At 40.9% G+C, this 24,288-nt stretch overlaps 1 protein-coding gene across 1 annotated transcript in view; it reads left to right on the forward strand.

Annotated features, from left to right (window-relative positions):
* Positions 1-6,669: 6,669 nt before the first annotated feature.
* Positions 6,670-24,288, forward strand: part of LOC133619689 (phospholipid-transporting ATPase ID-like) — a 66,343-nt gene continuing 48,724 nt past the window's right edge. Inside the window, exons 1-10 of the mRNA XM_061980906.2 lie at positions 6,670-6,779; positions 12,258-12,341; positions 12,408-12,466; positions 12,539-12,652; positions 13,931-14,029; positions 14,116-14,177; positions 16,028-16,100; positions 22,273-22,343; positions 22,401-22,483; positions 22,567-22,725. Coding sequence (XP_061836890.2) covers positions 12,287-12,341; positions 12,408-12,466; positions 12,539-12,652; positions 13,931-14,029; positions 14,116-14,177; positions 16,028-16,100; positions 22,273-22,343; positions 22,401-22,483; positions 22,567-22,725 — 775 coding nt within the window. The 5' untranslated portion in view covers positions 6,670-6,779; positions 12,258-12,286. The remainder of the gene's footprint in view (positions 6,780-12,257; positions 12,342-12,407; positions 12,467-12,538; positions 12,653-13,930; positions 14,030-14,115; positions 14,178-16,027; positions 16,101-22,272; positions 22,344-22,400; positions 22,484-22,566; positions 22,726-24,288) is intronic.

Consider the following 24,288-nt stretch of genomic DNA (forward strand, 5'->3'; position numbering starts at 1 on the left):
AAATAAACAAACAGTTGTACATTCATAAATTGAAAATGTTGTAGACTGAAAGGGTTTAGGCTGAAGTTGAACACTTATTGTGCCTAACCCTATAAACCAGGGGTCCTCAAGTACAAATCTTGAAGGTCCACAAATGTTTTTTTGAAACAAGCTGGGTCCGTTTATTATCGGTCAAGCTTATATAATAGCAGGAGGTAGGTAGTTTAACATTTTCTTAAAATTAACAAAAATAAAATAAATATCCAATAAAATACATGAAATATTTTCTTTGAAACAAAAATAAATAAGAACTTTGAAAAAATGTGTCCTCTGCATTTGACCCATCCCTTGATCACCCCCTGGGAGGTGAGGGGAGCAGTGGGCAGCAGCGGCGCTGCACCCGGGAATCATTTTTGGTGATTTAACCCCCAATTCCAACCCTTGATGCTGAGTGCCAAGCAGGGAAGAATGCTGGTATGAGCTTTTAAACATAACCCGTTAACTGCTGCCAATCAAATGGTGAATAAGATACTCTTTAGGGTTCATATGTTTGTAAATCTGACTGTGTTGAAGTCAGTGCCTCACCAGCCATCAACCTCACCGCACGTTACTGCTCTGTTGCTATTTGTTGTTGTGTCATAGATTTAACAAAAATCTTGCTTGATGTTTCATATGGCTTTTTCAGCCTCGTGATTTCTTTTTTTCTTAGCTCTGAATCATGAGGAAATGTCTCTTCAAATTCGCGGTGCTCTTTCAGATAGTGACGTTTCAGATTTTCACTTTTCACCAGAGCAACAGTAGTGTTGCATAGTAGACACATTGGTCTGGTACTTGCAGTAGGTAGGATGAAAACATATTGCTCTGTCCATTCTTCCTTGAAACGTCGGTTTTCCCTGTCCACCTTTCTTTTACCAGCCTGAGCCAACTTGGAGCATGCCATTGTGATTTGATTCACATTCAGTGACTGACAAGTGAACAGTTAGCGAAGTAGCGATACGAGACAACTGTGTGCCTGCAGCGAAAGGTTCCATGCACTGTGCACATGACCCAGGTGGTAACAGCCTATCAGCGCGTCGTTGTGAAAGAGATGACAACCCATACCCCGGAATTAGCCAATCAGAGTGGCGTTCTCTCGCTCTCACTCCGTCTCTCTCTCTTTCTCTCTCTGAGAGAGAGGGAGAGAGAGAGAGAGACAGAGTGAGTGAGACACGAGAAGTGTAAACGAAACGTGGAGAAATTTGACTAAAAACAACAAAGAACGTTGACTTGCGCTAGCGATAACTCACAGATAAATACAATTATTATATTTTTTTATAATAATTATAATTATAATAATAAAAAAAACATTTTTTTTTAATTTATTTTTTTTTTTTTACTATAATTCGTGCTGGGTCCGGACGGACACGTCGCTGGGTGCGGACATGGACCGCAGTCCGCCTGTTGAGGATCACTGCTATAAACAATGTCAAATCCAAGATGAGCTTCCAAAAATTATGAAATTTCCTTTGCACAACATATTATAAATACACTTTGTACACAACATAAACACTGTTCAATTATATACACAGTAAAGACATGTGAAATATCCTTGTACACGTGTTGGTTAAACCTTTGTACCAATTATATACTATATACAAACAATTATACTTCCATTATTATTTACATCCCACATTTAGTTTGTAATTAACATTGATCATAGTATTAACTACTGTGTTGATTCAAGAGTGATGTCATGAAGACAAGAATATAAGTTGGTGTATTACCTGATTCTGATGACTTGCATTGATTGGAATCAGACAGTAGTGATAATAAAGTCCACATTTTCAAATGGAGGAGAAAAAAAAGTCCTCCTTTCTGTCCAATACCACATGAAAGTTGTTGTTTTTGCCATCTTATTTGTCCACCTTCCCTACTCCTTTGTATATGTCACGTTCAAACACTGAGGACATCTATTAAACAAGACAAAAGGCAAGGAATCAAACAGAGACAGAATTCAATTTGGACTCAATATGGAGGAGAGACATGGCCACTGCACTCTCTGTACAGTCCTGCACCACGCTCTGACGAAGAAGGTTTTCGTCTCCTCATTTATTCAGATGTTCAATGTTCACGCACCAACACATGTCACAGCAGGAATAGGAAGTATGTAAAACAGTCATTGTTTTCGGTCTCATTGAAGTCCAAGAAAAGGATGTCTCGGGCTGGGCTCTTCCTGGATCCAGCTGGGGCAGGTGTTGGAGGACAATGGATAACCCCTCCCGTCTCCTGACCACGGCAACTTCAAGAGGGCAGCGGGTCGTAAATAGCGTTGACCTCGGTTACCAAATAGTTGGAAGAGAGTTTGTGAAATACTTCAGAGAGAGTTCGTTTAACACTTCAAAGAGAGTTCCTCTGGAAGTTGAGCAGATCCTGCCATCTGTCCGTGTTGAAATCACAGTGGAGTTTTACGAGCCTTCTTCCTCTTGTTTGGCCTCGAAAGACAGCATTCATAATACAACGTTTCTTTTGTGATAACTTACAAACAATTATTCCAACAATATACACTTTACAAGGAATACATTGGCGGCAAACTCCGTAGCTTGCTAGCTTTCTAAGACTCTTATTTTGTTAGCGCCGGCAGGATGACGCAGCGCTTTTATTGTGAAGACAGGAACTGTGCGGTCGGCCTTTCGAGGTTTGACGGCGGGTACGGCGCGAGAGTCTGTTGAAATAAAAAAAAGTGTTTCTCGCCTTCCTGTCAGTCGTTTTTTCTTAATAATGATCTGGCAGCAGCCAGCGTCATCTCACAAGACACCCGGGTGCCGTGAATGTCAATCAAGTGACATCATAGTGAAGATTGATGATCGCTAATTTTTAGGTGTATTTTTTTAATGCCTGGCGATGGACTGACACACCCTCCACCAATCGACCGCTAGCTCGCCGTCCACGTAATGGGCACCCCTGATTTACACCGTCTGCATTCACAACTTTTTTTTTACCATTAAAGTGCACATATGGACACTAGGGGTGTGGGAAAAAATCGATTCGAATTCAAATCGCAATTCTCACTTTGTACGATTCAGTATCGATTCTCATTTTTCAAAAATCTATTTTATCCATCCATCCATCTTCTTCCGCTTATCCGAGGTCGGGTCGCGGGGGCAGCAGCTTAAGCAGGGAAGCCCAGACTTCCCTCTCCCCAGCCACTTCGTCCAGCTCTTCCCGGGGGATCCCGAGGCGTTCCCAGGCCAGCCGGGAGAGATAGTCTTCCCAGCGTGTCCTGGATCTTCCCCGTGGCCTCCTACCGGTCGGACGTGCCCGAAACACCTTCCTAGGGAGGCGTTCGGGTGGCATCCTGACCAGATGCCCGAACCACCTCATCTGGCTCCTCTCGATGTGGAGGAGCAGCGGCTTTACTGTGAGCTCCCCCCGAATGACAGAGCTTCTCACCCTATCTCTAAGGGAGAGCCCCGCCACTCGGCGGAGGAAACTCATTTCGGCCGCTTGTACCCGTGATCTTGTCCTTTCGGTCATGACCCAAAGCTCATGACCATAGGTGAGGATGGGAACATAGATCGACCGGTAAATCGAGAGCTTTGCCTTCCGGCTCAGCTCCTTCTTCACCACAACGGATCGATACAGCGTCCGCATTACTGAAGACGCCGCACCGATCCGCCTGTTGATCTCACGATCCACTCTTCCCCCACTCGTGAACAAAAAAAATCGATTTTATTTTATTTTATTTTATTGTTATTTGATTTTTTAAATTAATCAATCCAACAAAACAATACACAGCAATACCATAACAATGCAATCCAATTCCAAAAGCAAACCCGAGCCAGCAACACTCAGAAGTGCAATAAACAGAGCAATTGAGAGGAGACACAAACACGACACAGAACAAACCAAAAGTAGTGAAACAAAAATGAATATTATCAACAACAGTATCAATATTAGTTACAATTTCAACATAGCAGTGATTAAAAATCCCTCATTGACATTATCATTAGACATTTATAAAAAATAAAAAAAGAACAATAGTGTCACAGTGGCTTACACTTGCATCACATCTCATAAGCTTGACAACACACTGTGTCCAATATTTTCACAAAGATAAAATAAGTCATATTTTTGGTTCATTTAATAGTTAAAACAAATGTACATTATTGCAATCAGTTGATAAAATATTGTCCTTTACAATTATAAAAGCTTTTTACAAAAATCTACTACTCTGCTTGCATGTCAGCAGACTGGGGTAGATCCTGCTGAAATCCTATGTATTGAATGAATAGAGAATCCTTTTGAATCGGGAAAATATCGTTTTTGAATCGAGAATCGCGTTGAATCGAAAAAAATCGATTTATAATCGAATCGTGACCCCAAGATTTCTGATGCGTCATCTATGTTGCTGCTTCTTGATCTTTGCGCTGCTTTCGATACTGTTGATCATAATATTTTATTAGAGCGTATCAAAACACGTATTGGTATGTCAGACTTAGCTTTGTCGTGGTTTAACTCTTATCTTACTGACAGGATGCAATGCGTCTCCCATAATAATGTGACCTCGGACTATGTTAAGGTAACGTGTGGAGTTTCTCAGGGTTCGGTTCTTGGCCCTGCACTCTTTAGTATTTACATGCTGCCGCTAGGCGACATCATACGCAAATACGGTGTTAGCTTTCATTGTTATGCTGATGACACCCAACTCTACATGCCCCTAAAGCTGACCAACACGCCGGATTGTAGTCAGCTGGAGGCGTGTCTTAATGAAATTAAACAATGGATGTCCGCTAACTTCTTGCAACTCAACGCCAAGAAAACGGAAATGCTGATTATCGGTCCTGCTAAACACCGACATTTATTTAATAATACCACCTTAACATTTGACAACCAAACAATTACACAAGGCGAATCAGTAAAGAATCTGGGTATTATCTTCCACCCAACTCTCTCCTTTGAGTCACACATTAAGAGTGTTACTAAAACGGTCTTCCTTCATCTCCGTAATATCGCTAAAATTCGTTCTATTTTATCCACTAGCGACGCTGAGATCATTATTCATGCGTTCGTTACGTCTCGTCTCGACTACTGTAACCTATTATTTTGGGGTCTCCCTATGTCTAGCATTAAAAGACTACAGTTGGTACAAAATGCGGCTGCTAGACTTTTGACAAGAACAAGAAAGTTTGATCATATTACGCCTATACTGTATATACATTTATATACATATATACATATATATATACCTATACTGGCTCACCCGCACTGGCTTCCTGTGCACTTAAGATGTGACTGTAAGGTTTTACTACTTACGTATAAAATACTACACGGTCTAGCTCCGTCCTATCTTGTCGATTGTATTGTACCATATGTCCCGGCAAGAAATCTGCGTTCAAAGAACTCCGGCTTATTAGTGATTCCCAGAGCCCAAAAAAAGTCTGCGGGCTATAGAGCGTTTTCTATTGGGGCTCCAGTACTATGGAATGCCCTCCTGGTAACAATTAGAGATGCTACCTCAGTAGAAGCATTTAAGTCCCATCTTAAAACTCATTTGTATACTCTAGCCTTTAAATAGACCCCCTTTTAGACCAGTTGATCTGCCGTTTCTTTTCTTTTCTTTTCTCCTCTGCTCCCCTTTTCCTTGTGGAGGGGGGGGGGGGGCACAGGTCCGGTGGCCATGGATGAAGTGCTGGCTGTCCAGAGTCGGGACCCGCTCGCCTGTGCATCGGCTGGGAACATCTCTGCGCTGCTGACCCGTCTCCGCTCGGGATGGTGTCCTGCTGGCCCCACTATGGACTGGACTCTTACTATTATGTTGGATCCACTATGGACTGGACTCTCACAATATTATGTCAGACCCACTCGACATCCATTGCTTTCGGTCTCCCCTGGGGGGGGGGGGTTACCCACATATGCGGTCCTCTCCAAGGTTTCTCATAGTCATTCACATCGACGTCCCACTGGGGTGAGTTTTTCCTTGCCCTTATGTGGGCTTTGTACCGAGGATGTCGTTGTGGCTTGTGCAGCCCTTTGAGACACTTGTGATTTAGGGCTATATAAATAAACATTGATTGATTGATTGATTGAAGAATCGATATTGAATTGAATCGTGGGACACCCAAAGATTCACAGCCCTAATGGACACCCTTATATTTGAACATTGTGTTCCTTATGGACAATCTGTGACAAGCACAAAACGGTTCAGATCCGGGCGACTCTCCAGCACTCCCTCCATGGAATCCAAAAAGGGCGGTTACTCTGACCTGCCACCAGGCGCTCGCCATCAAGCCCTACCTCCGGGCCTGGCTCCAGAAGGTTGACCCGCATCAGGGCGAGGGTAATCACAATCCTCGTTTTCTTCTTCTTTCTAAACGTATTTGAGCTGCTCTTTATCTGATCTCTCACCTAGGACCTGTTTGTCTTAGGAGACCCTACCAGAACATTGGGACACGCAAACTCCTCTACCACGATAAGTTGGCAGCTCAGAAAGGAGCTGTTAAAAACCCCTGTGTGCATTTTGCACTCTGTCTAATTATATGGCTGCGTGTTTAGTGTTATCTTAAAGTACGTAATGATGCTGATAACGACAATCACACTGATATGTTTTATTCTGAGCATGGGACATTCAGACTCTAGGACAGAATATCCGCTGTTGATTTATTGCCCAGCCAATGACACTCTCTAAGTCCAAAGATTGCTTTGTTGTTTACCAAGCTCTCTGCAGGAAGACCCACAGGGATCTCAGCTCGCTGTTTCCGAACCCGAAACCTTGACTGCAGGAATGCCAGTTTTCTGCCCAGGCTCAAGTGTGACAATCTGAAGTGAGTGCATTCAATGATCTGCTTATAGTAAAGTATGTTACTGTATATTGTATTGCTTTTTTTTCTTAGGGATAATACTGTACTATTTTAATAGGAATTAGACACAAATACATGTATCAGGTTAAACTTGTCATGACGTGGATTTCGCTTACTGCGGGGTCGTTCTCCCAGGAAGGCAAACGGACGACTCCGGACAGGACTTGCAGGTAGGAACATAATTTAATTTTAATAATAATAATAATAATAACTGGGATTTATATAGCGCTTTTCTAAGTACCCAAAGTCGCTTTACATGTAGAACCCATCAATCATTCACACCTGGTGGTGGTAAGCTACTTTCATAGCCACAGCTGCCCTGGGGTAGACTGACGGAAGCGTGGCTGCAATTTGCGCCAACGGCCCCTCCGACCACCACCTATCATTCATCATTCAATTCACCGGTGTGAGTGGCACCGGGGGCAAAGGGTGAAGTGTCCCGCCCAAGGACACAACGGCAGCGATTTTTGGATGGTAAGTTAAAGTTAAAGTCCCAATGATTGTCACACACACACTAGGTGTGGTGAAATTTGTCCTCTGCATTTGACCCATCCCCTTGATCACCCCCTGGGAGGTGAGGGGAGCAGTGGGCAGCAGCGGTGCTGCGCCCGGGAATCATTTTTGGTGATTTAACCCCCAATTCCAACCCTTGATGCTGAGTGCCAAGCAGGGACGTAATGGGTCCCATTTTTATAGTCTTTGGTATGACTCGGCCGGGGTTTGAACTCACAACCTACCGATCTCAGGGCGGACACTCTAACCACTAGGCCACTGAGTAGGTAGGGAGCGAACCTGCAACCCTCAGGTTTCTGGCACAGTTGCTCTACCCACTACGCCATGCCGCCCCTATAAGCATTTAAGAAACAATCAACGAGATACAAAACAGAAAACAACCCGAAGGCAAGCGTGCCTATCGCACGCAGAAGCTAAGGCAAAAACTTAGGACATGAAACTATAGACATGAATCTCACGGAACTGTGGCATGAAACAAACACGAAACAGTGGCATGAAACAACTAGCATTAACTACGGCATAGAACAAATACGAAACTGTGGCATGAAACAAACACGAAACTGTGGCATGAAACAACTAGCATTAACTACGGCATAGAACAAACACGAAACTGTGGCATGAAACCAATAATGACGCCAGGACGACTGACTGGCAAAGGCAGGCTTAAATAGTGTCTCTGATTAGAATCAGGTGCGCGTCCCGAACACCAGAGGCAGGTGAAAATCATAAGTAGCCATGGTAACAAAAACAAACTAAGGTGTCAAACGGGAACTAAAAGAGTCCAAAACTAACAGAACATAACAAAAACATGATCCGGACCATGGATCATGACAAAACTAAAGTTAAAAAAAACAAAACATTCTTTTTTTTTTTTATGGTCATTTGTATATTCTAATCTGACATAACTTGCATATTATACAAGTACTTCTCAACAGGTTGGGAAGGAAGACCCTGTCATGATAAAAAGATGACAGGTCCTAAACCAAACATGCAATATGTCTAATAATGCCTGAATTAATGTATCTTTGTGAATTTTAATAGAAACATGTGCTTTTGTAAGGTTTGCAAACACAAAAATTATTTTTTTACTCAATATGACAGTAATGTTCTTAGAATCCTGAGAAAATGCATATGAAGCAATAGAACATTGTTTCTGTTAAGTCTTGGCAAAAATGAAGAGAGACAATTGACTCAGACTTTATTTAATTCGTTTTCTTTGCTATCTCTTGGACAGAGTGATTAAACAAACTGGCTACAAAATCTATCTATTATATACTAGAGCAACAAGAGGATGTGTAGCATAGGACATAAGGCAATAAACAGAAAATCACTCCTTAAGGAGGAAAAAGACAATAGCAAAAGCTCAATACGAATCTAATAACAAAAAAAACAACAATCTATGATAATCTACAAAAAAGGTAATTTCACTCATGAAAAGAAGTCGAGAAGCTATAAACAGAAAATATGTTATAAAGAGTTGAGAAGCCTGCAAACTAAAAGCGCTCCAGAAGGAGGGAAAAAAAAAGGAAGACAAGGCACTATGAAAATTGATACAAAAAGACTTGACCGAAAAAACTTTAGCAAAAGAAAATCACTCTCTCAGAGGAAACAAAGAAATCAATAAATAAAGCGAGACAATACTTATCAAGACTGTGGACAAGGCTGTGGACAAGGCTGGAGATACGTAGCGAGACGATATCTGTCAAGACTAGGACTTTGACGTGGTTTGTTCTCCCGAGGTGCAAGTGAATTGGACTGGTCATGGCGTGAAGGTAAATACATTTTTAATAATAACACTCAAAAGAACAAAAGGCGCGCTCGAGGCGGATGTACAAACTTGACTAACGAAAACAAAAGACTTGCACGGGGGCAAAAAACTATGAACAACATAAAACACTAACTATGGCAATAATAAACAAAACTTACTTGGCGTGGACATGAAGTGCGCAGAGGGGATGTCGTCAGGACGAACAACAGAAAATGAAAAGCTTAAATAACACAGACATGATTAACGAAAACAGGTGCGTGACTCAAAACGTGAAACAGGTGCGTGACGTGACAGGTGAAAACTAATGGTTGCTATGGTGACAAACAAGAGTGCACAATGAGTCCAAACGTGGAACAGGTGAAACTAATGGGTAATCATGCAAACAAGACAAGGGAGTGAAAAGCCAGAAACTAAACAAAACATGACTTAAAACAAAACTTGATTACACAGACATGACAGTTTCAAGCATAACTCCTAAACCATCCATCCATCCATCCATTTTCTACCGCTTTTTCCCTTTTGGGGTGGCGGGGGGCGCTGGAGCCTATCTCAGCTACAATCGGGCGGAAGGCGGGGTACACCCTGGACAAGTCGCCACCTCATCGCAGGGCCAACACAGATAGACAGACAACATTCACACTCACATTCACACACTAGGGCCAATTTAGTGTTGCCAATCAACCTATCCCCAGGTGCATGTCTTTGGAGGTGGGAGGAAGCCGGAGTACCCGGAGGGAACCCACACAGTCACGGGGAGAACATGCAAACTCCACACAGAAAGATCCCGAGCCCGGGATTGAACCCAAGACTACTCAGGACCTTCGTATTGTGAGGCAGATGCACTAACCCTTCTGCCACCGTGAAGCCCACTCCAAACATACATTATGTCTAAAAATGCCTGTATTAATGTATATTTGTGAGTTTTACTAGAAACATGTGCTTTTGTAAGGTTTGCAAACACAAAAAAATGTTTTTTTACTCAATATGAGAGTAATGTTCTAAAAATCCTGAGAAAATGTGTTTGAAGCAATAACACATTTATTCAAGCATAACTCCTAAACCAAGCATGCAATATGTCTAATAATGCCTGAATTAATGTATCTTTGTGAATGTTACTTGAAACATGTGCTTTTGTAAGGTTTGCAAACACAAAAAAAATGTTTTTTACTCAATGTGACAGTAATGTTCTTAGAATCCTGAAAAAATGTGGTTGAAGCAATACAAATTGTTTCAAGCATAACTCCTAAACCAAACATGCAATATGTCCAATAATGCCTGTATTAATGTATCTGTGTGAGTTTTACTAGAAACATGTGCTTTTGTAAGGTTTGCAAACACAAAAAAATGTTTTTTTACTCAATATGAGAGTAATGTTCTAAAAATCCTGAGAAAATGTGTTTGAAGCAATAACACATTTATTCAAGCATAACTCCTAAACCAAGCATGCAATATGTCTAATTATGCCTGAGTTAATGCATCTTTGTGAATGTTACTAGAAACATGTGCTTTTGTAAGGTTTGCAAACACAAAAAAATAGTTTTTTACTCAATATGACAGTAATGTTCTAAAAATCCTGAGAAATTGTGTTTGAAGCAATGCAAATTGTTTCAAGCATAACTCCTAAACCGAACATGAAATATGTCTAATAATGCCTGTATTAATGTATCTTTGTGAGTTTTACTAGAAACATGTGCTTTTGTAAAGTTTGCAAACACAAAAAAATGTTTTTTTTTACTCAATATGAAAGTAATGTTCTAAAAATCTTGAGAAAATGTGTTTGAAGCAATAACACATTTATTCAAGCAAAACTCCTAAACCAAGCATGCAATATGTCTAATAATGCCTGAATTAATGTATCTTTGTGAATGTTACTTGACACATGTGCTTTTGTAAGGTTTGCAAACACAAAAAAATTGTTTTTTATTCAATATGACAGTAATGTTCTAAAAATCCTGAAAAAATGTGTTTGAAGCAATACGAATTGTTTCAAGCATAACTCCTAAACCAAACATGCAATATGTCTAATAATGCCTGTATTAATGTATCTTTGTGAGTTTTACTAGAAACATGTGCTTTTGTAAGGTTTGCAAACACAAAAAAATGTTTTTTTACTCAATATGAGAGTAATGTTCTAAAAATCCTGAGAAAATGTGTTCGAAGCAATAACACATTTATTCAAGCATAACTCCTAAACCAAGCATGCAATATGTCTAATAATGCCTGAATTAATGTATCTTTGTGAATGTTACTTGAAACATGTGCTTTTGTAAGGTTTGCAAACACAAAAAAAATGTTTTTTACTCAATATGACAGTAATGTTCTAAAAATCCTGAGAAATTGTGTTTGAAGCAATACAAATTGTTTCAAGTATAACTCCTAAACCGAACATGCAATATGTCTAATAATGCCTGTATTCATGTATCTTTATGAGTTTTACTAGAAACATGTACTTTTGTAAGGTTTGCAAACACAAAAAACATTTTTTTACTCAATATGAGAGTACGTCTTACCTTATACACACACCATACTAATACTCCTATGTTGAAGCACAGTACAATCCATCAAGCGGTGTGGCTTCATAGCTTACCAAAGTCCTACTAAACACATTTTGATAGTTTTTTGAGCGCCGTGTGTAATGTTCTATATTTTCAATGGAACATATACAATTTTGGTGTTGTTTACTTGAGTCATATTGCAGTCTACACATATCTCTTATGTGTGACTGCCATCTACTGGTCACACTTATCATTACACCATGTACCAAATAAAATAGCTTCGAGGTCGGTAAGCACAACCAAAATCATTCCGTACATTAGGCGCACCGGGTTATAAGGCGCACTGTCCAGTTTTGAGAAAATGAAAGGTATTTAAGTGCTCCTTATAGTCCGGAAAATACGGTAGATGTCTTCCCCGTCCTCGACGGAAAGCACTGAGAGGCACATGATTCTCCATCTCTCCCACGAGTCTCTGGCGTACCCCGCAGCGATGGTTCCGTCAGAGCAGCCAGGCTCCCTCGGGCCTCTTTTCCTTGTCAAGTTGAGAGTCCAGCTTGTGAATTCCAGGTTTAGATGTTTAGATTTCAGAGGACAGCGCAGAAAAAGAGGCTCTTAAAAGTATAAACAAGACAAGACATAAAGGCAAGTGTGCTTTCACCCCCTCAGGTGTGCAAAATGAAGAAACAGAGCTAAAGATGGGGTCAGCAGTGTCATCCTTTGGTCAGCTGTGTGGGCGGCAGAAAAAGAAAGGTAAGTGTTTAAACTCTGTGTTGCTTTTTTTTTTGCAAAAATACTTGAATTGATCTTTTTCAACAGAGGAGGAGAGACACTTTCGAGCCAATGACAGACACTACAACCTGTCTCACCGTTATGCCGTGAGTCCGAGACATGGAGCAAATCCCGAAAGATTAATGTTAACGGTCACCTCTCACTTCTTTCTATTTCAGAATAACGCCATTAAGACCTCCAAATACAACATCTTCACCTTCCTGCCACTTAACCTCTTGCAGCAGTTTAGGAGGCTCGGAAACTGCTTCTTTGTCTTTCTCTTCATACTCCAGGTTAGCCTAATATTTACTTTCATAGTGTAGAGTGAGCTTTAGAACCCATGCACAACAGAACCTTAATGGGGACCTGTTATGATTTTTTTCCTACATTTAAAACACTTCCTTGTGGTCCACATACCATCTATTGATGGTTCTTTGGTCAGAATTTTGCATAGAATATTTTTGACGGGCCATCTTTAAGCTGCTTTTTGACAGTCTCTTCAGGAGGCGCCATTTAATGGGCGTTTATTTACGTACCTCCTCTTCGACTATGTCAGGGGTCGGCAACCCGCGGCTCCGGAGCCGCATGCGGCTCTTTGATCACTCTGATGCGGCTCAGCAGCTTACTTGCTGAACCTCCCAATTTTCCCGTGAGACTTCCGGATTTCAGTGCCTCTCGCAGAAAACTCCCTGGATCACTATCCGCCGATTTTCACCCTTATAGCTATAATAAGGGCGTGCCTTGATGTTACAACATTTGGCGCCCTCTACAATCTGTATTACCAGTGTGCCAGTCTAACACTTGTTATACAATATACATCTTCTGCTTGCACACGTACGTGACAGCAAGGCATACTTGTTCAACAGCCACACAGGTTACACTGACGGTGACCATATAAAACAACTTTAACACTCTTACTAATAATGCGCCACACTTTGAACCAAAACCAAACAAGAATGACAAACACATTTCGGGAGAACATCTGCATCTTAACACAACATAAACACAACAGAACAAACACCCAGAATCCCATGCAGCCCTAACTCTTCCGGGATACATTATACACCCCTGCTACCACCAAAGTTTATTTTGCATACGTGTCTTTTAATCTGTTTTATATCATCATCTAATGGACACAACAATGGTGTATGGTGTAAAATTGCATAATATCTGAATGTCTGAACACTAAGATTCCTTTTTTTATATAAACGTCAACCTGTTGGTAGGTTAGTATGAATTTGTAAATGGGTATTTGGTGGGTTTATTTTTAAAGTAATTGTATTATTGTACTGTATTTTGTATATTGTATGAGGATGTATATCTTAACTGTGGGTCCCTGTCCATAAGATGTGTGCTTCTAGGGATGACCTTTTTGCAGAACGGACTCTGATATCAACAAAAGAAACAATAATGTAAAACACAATTATGTCAGTCTGTATAAAAAAAAAAGTGTTCCCTTTAAACAATGGATACTCCAAACTTCTAAGTGTGTGTGTGTGTGTGTGTGTGTGTGTGTGTGTGTGTGTGTGTGTGTGTGTGTGTGTGTGTGTGCGTTTTGTGTGTTTTGACAGCTGATCCCACAAATTTCCTCGCTGGCCTGGTTCACCACGGCCGCCCTTCTCATCGTGGTCCTCTCTATAACGGCGGTCAAAGATGCCACTGATGACATAGTGAGCAAATATTTCAATCAATTGTATTAAATGAAGTTCATTTGTATTACAGTATATCATGTTCTTCCCATGTTTAATTCCCATAGAACAGACACAAGAGCGATAAACAACTGAATAACCGTGAAGTGAAGGTCCTCATCAATGGCGAGTGAGTCGTATCACTCTTTTCAAATAAATCATGTACAGCTGGGGGTCTTCAACGTTCTCCAGGCCATATTTAATGTTAGTATTTATTCACATTCAACCGCATGACAATTTGTTGGCTCAATGTTCATGTATACCGTATTTTCCGGAGTATAAGTCGCACCGGAGTATAAGTCGCACCGGCCGAAAATGCATAATAAAGAAGGAAAAAAACATATATAAGTCGCATTTTTGGGGAAATGTATTTGATAAAAGCCAACACCCAGAATAGACATTTGAAAGGCAATTTAAAATAAATGAAGAATAGTGAACAACAGGCTGAATAAGTGTACGTTATATGAGGCATAAATAACCAACTGGTATGTTAACGTAACATATTATGGTAAGAGTCATTCAAATAACCAGGGCCGGCCCGTGGCATAGGCCGTATAGGCAAATGCTAAGGGCGCCGTCCATCAGGGGGCGCCACGCCAGTGCCACAAATGTTGGAGAAAAAAAAAAAGTTGGTACTATTATTTCTAAATACAAAAAATAATCCCTCGTTAATTAAAATGCAAAGTAAAGCCTATATAATAGAAATATTATTTGTTACAACATTACACCCCCCCCCCCCCCCCCTCGCACGGTGCGCCCCTCCCTTCCCGTATCATGACTCTTTTTGGACGTCACCACATCAAAAAATCAACACAAGATGTCAAAACGGCCAAAACTGTCAGGTGCCCAGGGAAGAGAAAAGAAGAGGAGGAGAAACGAGAAAAAGACAGAGGTAGCAGGTAGGTAACGTTAGCCTACATGAAATTATTTGTCTGTTACAGAATGTGATAGTAACCTGGCTTTTTAGCATAAAGCTAATGTTACATGATTCGGCAATTGCTAATCAATAAATAGCTAGTTCTGTTTTAACGTCGGGTTAATATTGTGGAGGGGGCTGAATTGTTATGGAAAATAATAATGTAACGTTAGGTAATTACAGTACTCCCACCTTACATTCCTCAGGGACATTTGTATTAGATCTTTTAAGCAGGTGTTTTTTGTTTACAATGTTATTGCCTTCTGGTTAGCTAATGTTTGCCCTGCAGGTAATAGTCACTTTTCCACCCCTTTATATATTAGGTATAGTTGTAAGCCTAGTTGTTAAAGTGCACATCATTAATGTTAATTAAGCAATATGTATGTAAAGAATATTGTATTTCATATATTCATTTTTTATTTTTTGCATTCATTTATTTATTCATATTTTTTTTTATCTTGTTAACTATTCTGATTGTTAATTTGCTTTCTTTAAGTAAAAAAAAGGTCAAAGACAAAGCTATTCGGTTTCTTGTGAGTATATACACTTCACTGCCGATGTGGGGGGGCGCCACCTAAAATCTTGCCTAGGGCGCCAGATTGGTTAGGGCCGGGCCTGCAAATAACTATAACATATAGAACATGCTATACGTTTACCAAACAATCTGTCACTCCTAATCACTAAATCCCATGAAATCTTATACGTCTAGTCTCTTACGTGAATGAGATCAATAATATTATTTGATATTTTACGCTAGTGTGTTAATAATTTCACACATAAGTCGCTCCTGAGTATAAGTCGCACCCCCGGCCAAACTATGAAAAAAACTGCGACTTATAGTCCGAAAAATACGGTATTAGATATTTTTTAAATTTTTAGAAAAAAAAAATCAACCAAAAATTCACAAGAATCCCCTGCTGGGGGCCGAGACTCCTGTTGAAGACCTCTACTGTACAGTATTTTGGGATTCCACCTGGCACTGCCCAAATAGTTATTTTATTGATATATGTTAGGATCAACTATGTACTTAAACACAATAAATATATTTTTTTTCATTCTGGCAGACTTCAAAGTGAAAAATGGATGAATGTTCAAGTTGGAGACGTCATTAGGCTCGAAAATAACCAATATGTCACGGTAAGTGTCACAACCACGTAAAACTACAGTTCAGTATCCACTGAAATCCATAAAAACATCCTATTTTTAAAACCATATCCTTCTCTCATTCTTAAAATGCATACATCTAAATTCAGTTTCACACATTAAAAGATACACTGCAAAAAGTCAGTGTTCAAAAACAAGAAAAAATAATACAAAAATGAGGGGTATTTTATTTGAACTAAGCAAAATTATCTGCCAATAGAACAAGAAAATTTGGCTTGTCAAGACTTTCCAAAACAAGTAAAATTAGCTAACCTCAATGAACCCAAAAAACCTTAAAATAAGTTTATTCTCACTAATAACAACTGTACTACTATATGAGTACGTATTTTCTATTGTTTCATTGAAAATAAAACAGCAAAGTCCATTTGGCTGTCATCTGTTTTAATTATGAGACACAATTGCGTCAAAGTCATGATTTTTTTTTTCATGTTTGAAATAAGAAATGCTGACTTTAAAAAAGTAGTTTTATACTTGTGAGTGTTGTGAACACTTGATATTCTAGTTTCAAGCATGTTTTACTCAATATAGGTCATCAAATCTCAGCAACAAGCTGTAATATCTTACTGAGATCATTTAGGAGCAAAACACTTAAAACAAGTAAAACACTCTAACATAAAATCTGCTTAGTGAGAAGAATGATCTTATCAGACAGAAAATAAGCAAATATCACCCTTATTTGAGATATTTCATCTTACTTAGATTTCAGTTTTTGCAGTGTACTTACAGGCATACAGTTAATGTCTTTACAAAATATACGGTTACACCTGCTGTTTTGTCAAAGCATCTTCCTGCTGGAAAGGTTGTGTAAATTGACTTGTGAGCATACTTGCCAACCCTCCCGGATTTTCCGGGAGACTCCCGAAATTCAGCGCCTCTCCCGAAAACCTCCCGGGACAAATTTTCTCCCGAAAATCTCCCAAAATTCAGGCGCAGCTGGAGGCCACGCCCCCACCATGCTCCATACGGACCTGAGTCCGCTTTCCCACGATATAAACAGTGTGCCTGCCCAATCACATTATAACTGTAGAATGATGGAGGGCGAGTTCTTAGTTTCTTATGTGGGTTTATTGTTAGGCAGTTTCATTAACGTCCTCCCAGCGCGGTAATAACACACAACAGCAGCAGTCACGTTTTTTGTCTACCGTAAAGCAGTTCGTCTGCCGTAAACAGCAATGTTGTGACACTCTTAAACAGGACAATACTGCCATCTATAACATCAATAACATATACGGCTTTTAGAAAGTGCAGTGCACAACTGCGCACACAACAAGGAGACGAATCAGAATGCATCATCAGAGAGGGTGTTCAGCATGGTTAGAAAAATAGTGACGGAGAATAGAACAAGGATGGACAATTCAACCCTTAACTCAACAATGAGTAGATGAGTGTTATGTGTGTGTATATGTGTAAATAAATGAACACTGAAATTCAAGTATTTCTTTTATTTATATATACATATGTATATGTATATATATATATATATATATATATATATATATATATATATATATATATATATATATATATATATAGCTAGAATTCACTGAAAGTCAAGTATTTCTTAGATATATATATAGATATATATATATATATACAGGTAAAAGCCAGTAAATTAGAATATTTTGAAAAACTTGATTTATTTCAGTAATTGCATTCAAAAGGTGTAACTTGTACATTATATTTATTCATTGCACACAGACTGATGCATTCAAATGTTTATTTCATTTAATTTTGATGATTTGAAGTGGCAACAAATGAAAATCCAAAATTCCGTGTGTCACAAAATTAGAATATTACTTAAGACTAATACAAAAAAGGGATTTTTAGAAATGTTGGCCAACTGAAAAGTATGAAAATGAAAAATATGAGCATGTACAATACTCAATACTTGGTTGGAGCTCCTTTTGCCTCAATTACTGCGTTAATGCGGCGTGGCATGGAGTCGATGAGTTTCTGGCACTGCTCAGGTGTTATGAGAGCCCAGGTTGCTCTGATAGTGGCCTTCAACTCTTCTGCGTTTTTGGGTCTGGCATTCTGCATCTTCCTTTTCACAATACCCCACAGATTTTCTATGGGGCTAAGGTCAGGGGAGTTGGCGGGCCAATTCAGAACAGAAATACCATGGTCCGTAAACCAGGCACGGGTAGATTTTGCGCTATGTGCAGGCGCCAAGTCCTGTTGGAACTTGAAATCTCCATCTCCATAGAGCAGGTCAGCAGCAGGAAGCATGAAGTGCTCTAAAACTTGCTGGTAGACGGCTGCGTTGACCCTGGATCTCAGGAAACAGAGTGGACCGACACCAGCAGATGACATGGCACCCCAAACCATCACCCAACCATGCAAATTTTGCATTTCCTTTGGAAATCGAGGTCCCAGAGTCTGGAGGAAGACAGGAGAGGCACAGGATCCACGTTGCCTGAAGTCTAGTGTAAAGTTTCCACCATCAGTGATGGTTTGGGGTGCCATGTCATCTGCTGGTGTCGGTCCACTCTGTTTCCTGAGATCCAGGGTCAACGCAGCCGTCTACCAGCAAGTTTTAGAGCACTTCATGCTTCCTGCTGCTGACCTGCTCTATGGGGATGGAGATTTCAAGTTCCAACAGGACTTGGCGCCTGCACACAGCGCAAAATCTACCCGTGCCTGGTATACGGACCATGGTATTTCTGTTCTAAATTGGCCCGCCAACTCCCCTGACCTTAGCCCCATAGAAAATCTGTGGGGTATTGTGAAAAGGAAGATGCAGAATGCCAGACCCAATAACGCAGAAGAGTTGAAGGCCACTATCAGAGCAACCAGGGCTCTCATAACACCTGAGCAGTGCCAGAAACTCATCGACTCCATGCCACGCCGCATTAACGCAGTAATTGAGGCAAAAGGAGCTCCAACCAAGTATTGAGTATTGTACATGCTCATATTTTTCATTTTCATACTTTTCAGTTAGCCAACATTTCTAAAAATCCCTTTTTTGTATTAGCCTTAAGTAATATTCTAATTTTGTGACACACGGAATTTTGGATTTTCATTTGTTGCCACTTCAAATCATCAAAATTAAATGAAATAAACATTTGAATGCATCAGTCTGTGTGCAATGAATAAATATAATGTACAAGTTACACCTTTTGAATGCAATTACTGAAATAAATCAAGTTTTTCAAAATATTCTAATTTACTGGCTTTTACCTGTGTGTGTGTGTATATATATATATATATATATATATATATATATATATATATATATATATATATATATATATATATATATATATATGAAATACTTGACTTGGTGAATTCTAGCTGTAAATATCAATCAATCAATGTTTATTTATATAGCCCTAAATCACAAGTGTCTCAAAGGGCTGCACAAGCCACAACGACATCCTCGGTACAAAGCCCACATAAGGGCAAGGAAAAACTCACCCCAGTGGGACGTCGATGTGAATGACTATGAGAAACCTTGGAGAGAATATACTCCTCCCCTCTTAACCACGCCCTCGCCCCATCCACGACCCCCGCCCCACCTCCCGAAATCGGAGGTCTCAAGGTTGGCAAGTATGCTTGTGAGACAGTTCTTCCCTCTACTGTGGTGATTCTTAAACTGTGGAAATGTGGGTTCCATCTAGTGGCACGACAAAGAATCCCTTGATTAAAGTACAGCTTTTTATTTTCCTATATTTAATCTATGTGTAATGTTACAGTGGCCAAACATTTTAAATATACTTGTTAAATAAAACCTCTGCTTTTATTTATTTTAATGAATACTTAGAATACCAACTCTACTGTATTTTAATGTTAGTTACTAAGGTGGTACCAGGTTTTTCTGAGGTGGTACTTGTTGAAAAATGTTTGAGAACCACTGGATTCATAGCTGCATCACTCTTTCCCCCTGCAGATGGTGCCATCAAACCACTTTCTATTTGTATATGAATGCCAAATGGCAAACAAAAGACATGATCTACTGTACTGTTTATGCTGGAGCAGTGGTTCTCAACCTTTTGTCAGTGATGTACCCCCTGTGAACATTTTTTTAATTCAAGTACCCCCTAATCAGAGCAAAGCATTTTTGGTTGAAAAAAAGAGATAATGAAGTAAAATACAGCACTATGTCATCAGTTTCTGATTTATTAAATTATATAACAGTGCAAAAATATTGCTCATTTGTAGTGGTCTTTTTTTAACTATTTGGAAAAAAAGATATAAAAATAACTAAAAACTTGTTGAAAAATAAGCAAGTGATTCAATTATAAATAAAGATTTCTACACATAGAAGTAATCATCAACTTAAAGTGCCCTCTTTGGGGATTGTAATAGAGATCCATCTGGATTCATCAACTTAATTCTAAACATTTCTTCACAAAAAAAGAAATCTTTAACATCAATATTCATGGAACATGTCCACAAAAAACCTAGCTGTCAACACTGAATATTCCATCCATCCATCCATCCATCCATCCATCCATCTTCTTCCGCTTATCCGAGGTCGGGTCGCGGGGGCAGCAGCCTAAGCAGGGAAGCCCAGACTTTCCTCTCCCCAGCCACTTCGTCCAGCTCTTCCTGTGGGACCCCGAGGCGTTCCCAGGCCAGCCGGGAGACATAGTCTTCCCAACGTGTCCTGGGTCTTCCCCGTGGCCTCCTACCGGTCGAACGTGCCCTAAACACCTCCCTAGGGAGGCGTTCGGGTGGCATCCTGACCAGATGCCCGAACCACCTCATCTGTCTCCTCTCGATGTGGAGGAGCAGCGGCTTTACTTTGAGTTCCTCCCGGATGGCAGAGCTTCTCACCCTATCTCTAAGGGAGAGCCCCGCCACCCGGCGGAGGAAACTCATTTGGGCCGCTTGTACCCGTGATCTTGTCCTTTCGGTCATAACCCAAAGCTCATGACCATAGGTGAGGATGGGAACGTAGATCGACCGGTAAATTGAGAGCTTTGCCTTCCGGCTCAGCTCCTTCTTCACCACAACGGATCGATACAGCGTCCGCATTACTGAAGACGCTGCACCGATCCGCCTGTCGATCTCACGATCCACTCGTCCCTCAATCGTGTACAAGACTCCGAGGTACTTGAACTCCTCCACTTGGGGCAAAATCTCCTCCCCAACCCGGAGATGGCACTCCACCCTTTTCCGGGCGAGAACCATGGATTCGGACTTGGAGGTGCTGATTCTCATCCCAGTCGCTTCACACTCGGCTGCGAACCGATCCAGTGAGAGCTGAAGATCCTGGCCAGATGAAGCCATCAGGACCACATCATCTGCAAAAAGCAGAGACCTAATCCTGCAGCCACCAAACCAGATCCCCTCAACGCCTTGACTGCGCCTAGAAATTCTGTCCATAAAAGTTATGAACAGAATGGGTGACAAAGGGCAGCCTTGGCGGAGTCCAACCCTCACTGGAAACGTGTCCGACTTACTGCCGGCAATGTGGACCAAGCTCTGACACTGATCATACAGGGAGCGGACTGCCACAATCAGACAATCCGATACCCCATACTCTCTGAGCACTCTCCACAGGACTTCCCGAGGGACACGGTCGAATGCCTTCTCCAAGTCCACAAAGCACATGTAGACTGGTTGGGCAAACTCCCAAGCACCCTCAAGGACCCTGCCGAGAGTATAGAGCTGGTCCACAGTTCCACGACCAGGACGAAAACCACACTGTTCCTCCTGAATCCGAGGTTCGACTATCCGGCGTAGCCTCCTCTCCAGTACACCTGAATAGACCTTACCGGGAAGGCTGAGGAGGGATCACACTGAATATTGCATTGTTGCATTTCTTTTCACAGTTCTTTTTGACAGACATTTTAGTGAGGGTCAAACCATCATGGCATGGGGGAAACTCTGGGTTTATGGTAATGAATGGAATAGCCTACTTGATTTGATGTTCAGTTTATGAACTTACATTCATATTTTGTTGAAGTATTATTCAATAAATATATTTATAAAGGATTTTTGAATTGTTGCTATTTTTATAATATTTAAAAAAAATCTCACGTGCCCCTTGGCATACCTTCAAGTACCCCCCATTTGAGAACCACTGTGCTAGAGAGTAAATTGCCAATTTTAAATGTGAAGCTGAAATGATTGTGAATGCCATTATTTCATTTAGTATTTGCTGTGTTTTTAATGCTTCTTCTGTTCATCTCTGCAGGCGGACCTTCTTTTGCTCTCCAGCAGTGAACCTCTTCATTTAGTCTACGTAGAAACAGCAGAATTAGACGGGTGAGCAAATGCAATTGGCGTACGTTCTGAATCATTGCCTGACATCATGGTCTGCAGTGAAACCAACCTGAAAGTGAAACAGGCTCTGACTGTCACTGGAGAGCTGGGAGGCAGCATTGAAGCACTGGCCAACTTCAAGGGTGAGACGTTTATCGGACATTTTTTATAAGACTTTTTAGCATTGTATATAATATGTGGTAGTACAACTTACGTTGTCCTTTAGGAGAAGTAAGATGTGAACCTCCAAACAACCAGCTTGACAAATTTAAAGGCACACTAACAGCAGGTGGACAAATGTACTCTTTGGACCACGACAAAGTGCTTCTACGAGGATGCACTCTGAGGAACACAGAGTGGTGCTTTGGACTGGTTATCTTTGCAGGTAAACCACTGACACCTCAGGTGACTAACCCACATGTCAGTCTGGGTCAGGGGTCGGCAACCCGCGGCTCTTTGATCACTCTGATGCGGCTCAGCAGCTTACTTGCTGAACCCCCCAATTTTCCCGTGAGATTTAGGGATTTCAGTGCCTCTTGCAGAAAACTCCCGGGATTAATATTCACCGATTTTCACCCTTACAGCTATAATAAGGGCGTGCCATGATGGTACAACATTTGGCTCCCTCTACAATCTGTATTAACAGTGTGCCAGCCCAACATTTGTTATACAATATACATCTTCTGCTTGCACACGTACGTGACAGCAAGGCATTATTGGTCAACAGCCACACAGGTTACACTGACGGTGACCATATACCGTATTTTCCGCACTATTAGCCGCACCTAAAAACCACAAATTTACTCAAAAGCTGACAGTGCGGCTTATAACCCGGTGCGCTTTATATATGGATTAATATTAAGATTCATTTTCATAAAGTTTCGGTCTCGCAACTACGGTAAACAGCCGCCATCTTTTTTCCCCGTAGAAGAGGAAGTGCTTCTTCTTCTACGCAAGCAACCGCCAAGGTAAGCACCCGCCCCCATAGAACAGGAAGCGCTTCTTCTTCTACTGTAAGCAACCACCCGCCCCCGTAGAAGAAGAAGAAGCGCGCGGATATTACGTTTCATTTCCTTTGTGTGTTTACATCTGTAAAGACCACAAAATGGCTCCTACTAAGCGACAGGTTTCCGGTTCATGAAAAGACGCAATCTCTCCATCCGCACACGGACTACTATTTCACAGCAACTGCCTAAAGACTTTCAAGAAAAGCTGGCTACTTTCCGTGCATATTGTAAAAACAAGATAGCTGAAAAAAAGATCCGGCCAGAGAACATTATCAACATGGACGAGGTTCCACTGACTTTTGATATTCCTGTGAACCGCACTGTGGATACAACGGGAGCACGTACAGTGAATATTGGCACCACAGGGAATGAGAAGTCGTCCTTCACTGTGGTTCTAGCTTGCCATGCTAATGGCCAGAAACTTCCACCCATGGTGATATTCAAAAGGAAGACCTTGCCAAAAGAGACCTTTCCAGCCGGCGTCATCATAAAAGCTAACTCGAAGGGATGGATGGATGAAGAAAAGATGAGCGAGTGGTTAAGGTAAGTTTACGCGAAGAGGCCGGGTGGCTTTTTTCACGCAGCTCCGTCCATGTTGATATACGACTCCATGCGCGCCCACATCACGCTGGTTTTTAATATATTATTAAAGTTTGACTGACCTATCTGACTGTTTTTTTGACATTCCCTTTAGCGCAGTTAGATGCGGCTTATAACACGGGGCGGCTTATAGGTGGACAAAGTTTTGAAATATGCCGTTCATTGGAGGCGCGGCTTATAACCCAGGGCGGCTTATGGTGCGGAAAATACGGTAAAACAACTTTAACACTCTTACTAATAATGCGCCACACTTTGAACCAAAACCAAACAAGAATGACAAACACATTTCGGGAGAACATCTGCACCTTAACACAACATAAACACAACAGAACAAACACCCA

Source organism: Nerophis lumbriciformis, linkage group LG20, assembly GCF_033978685.3.
Source record: "Nerophis lumbriciformis linkage group LG20, RoL_Nlum_v2.1, whole genome shotgun sequence".
Classification (NCBI taxonomy): domain Eukaryota; kingdom Metazoa; phylum Chordata; class Actinopteri; order Syngnathiformes; family Syngnathidae; genus Nerophis; species Nerophis lumbriciformis.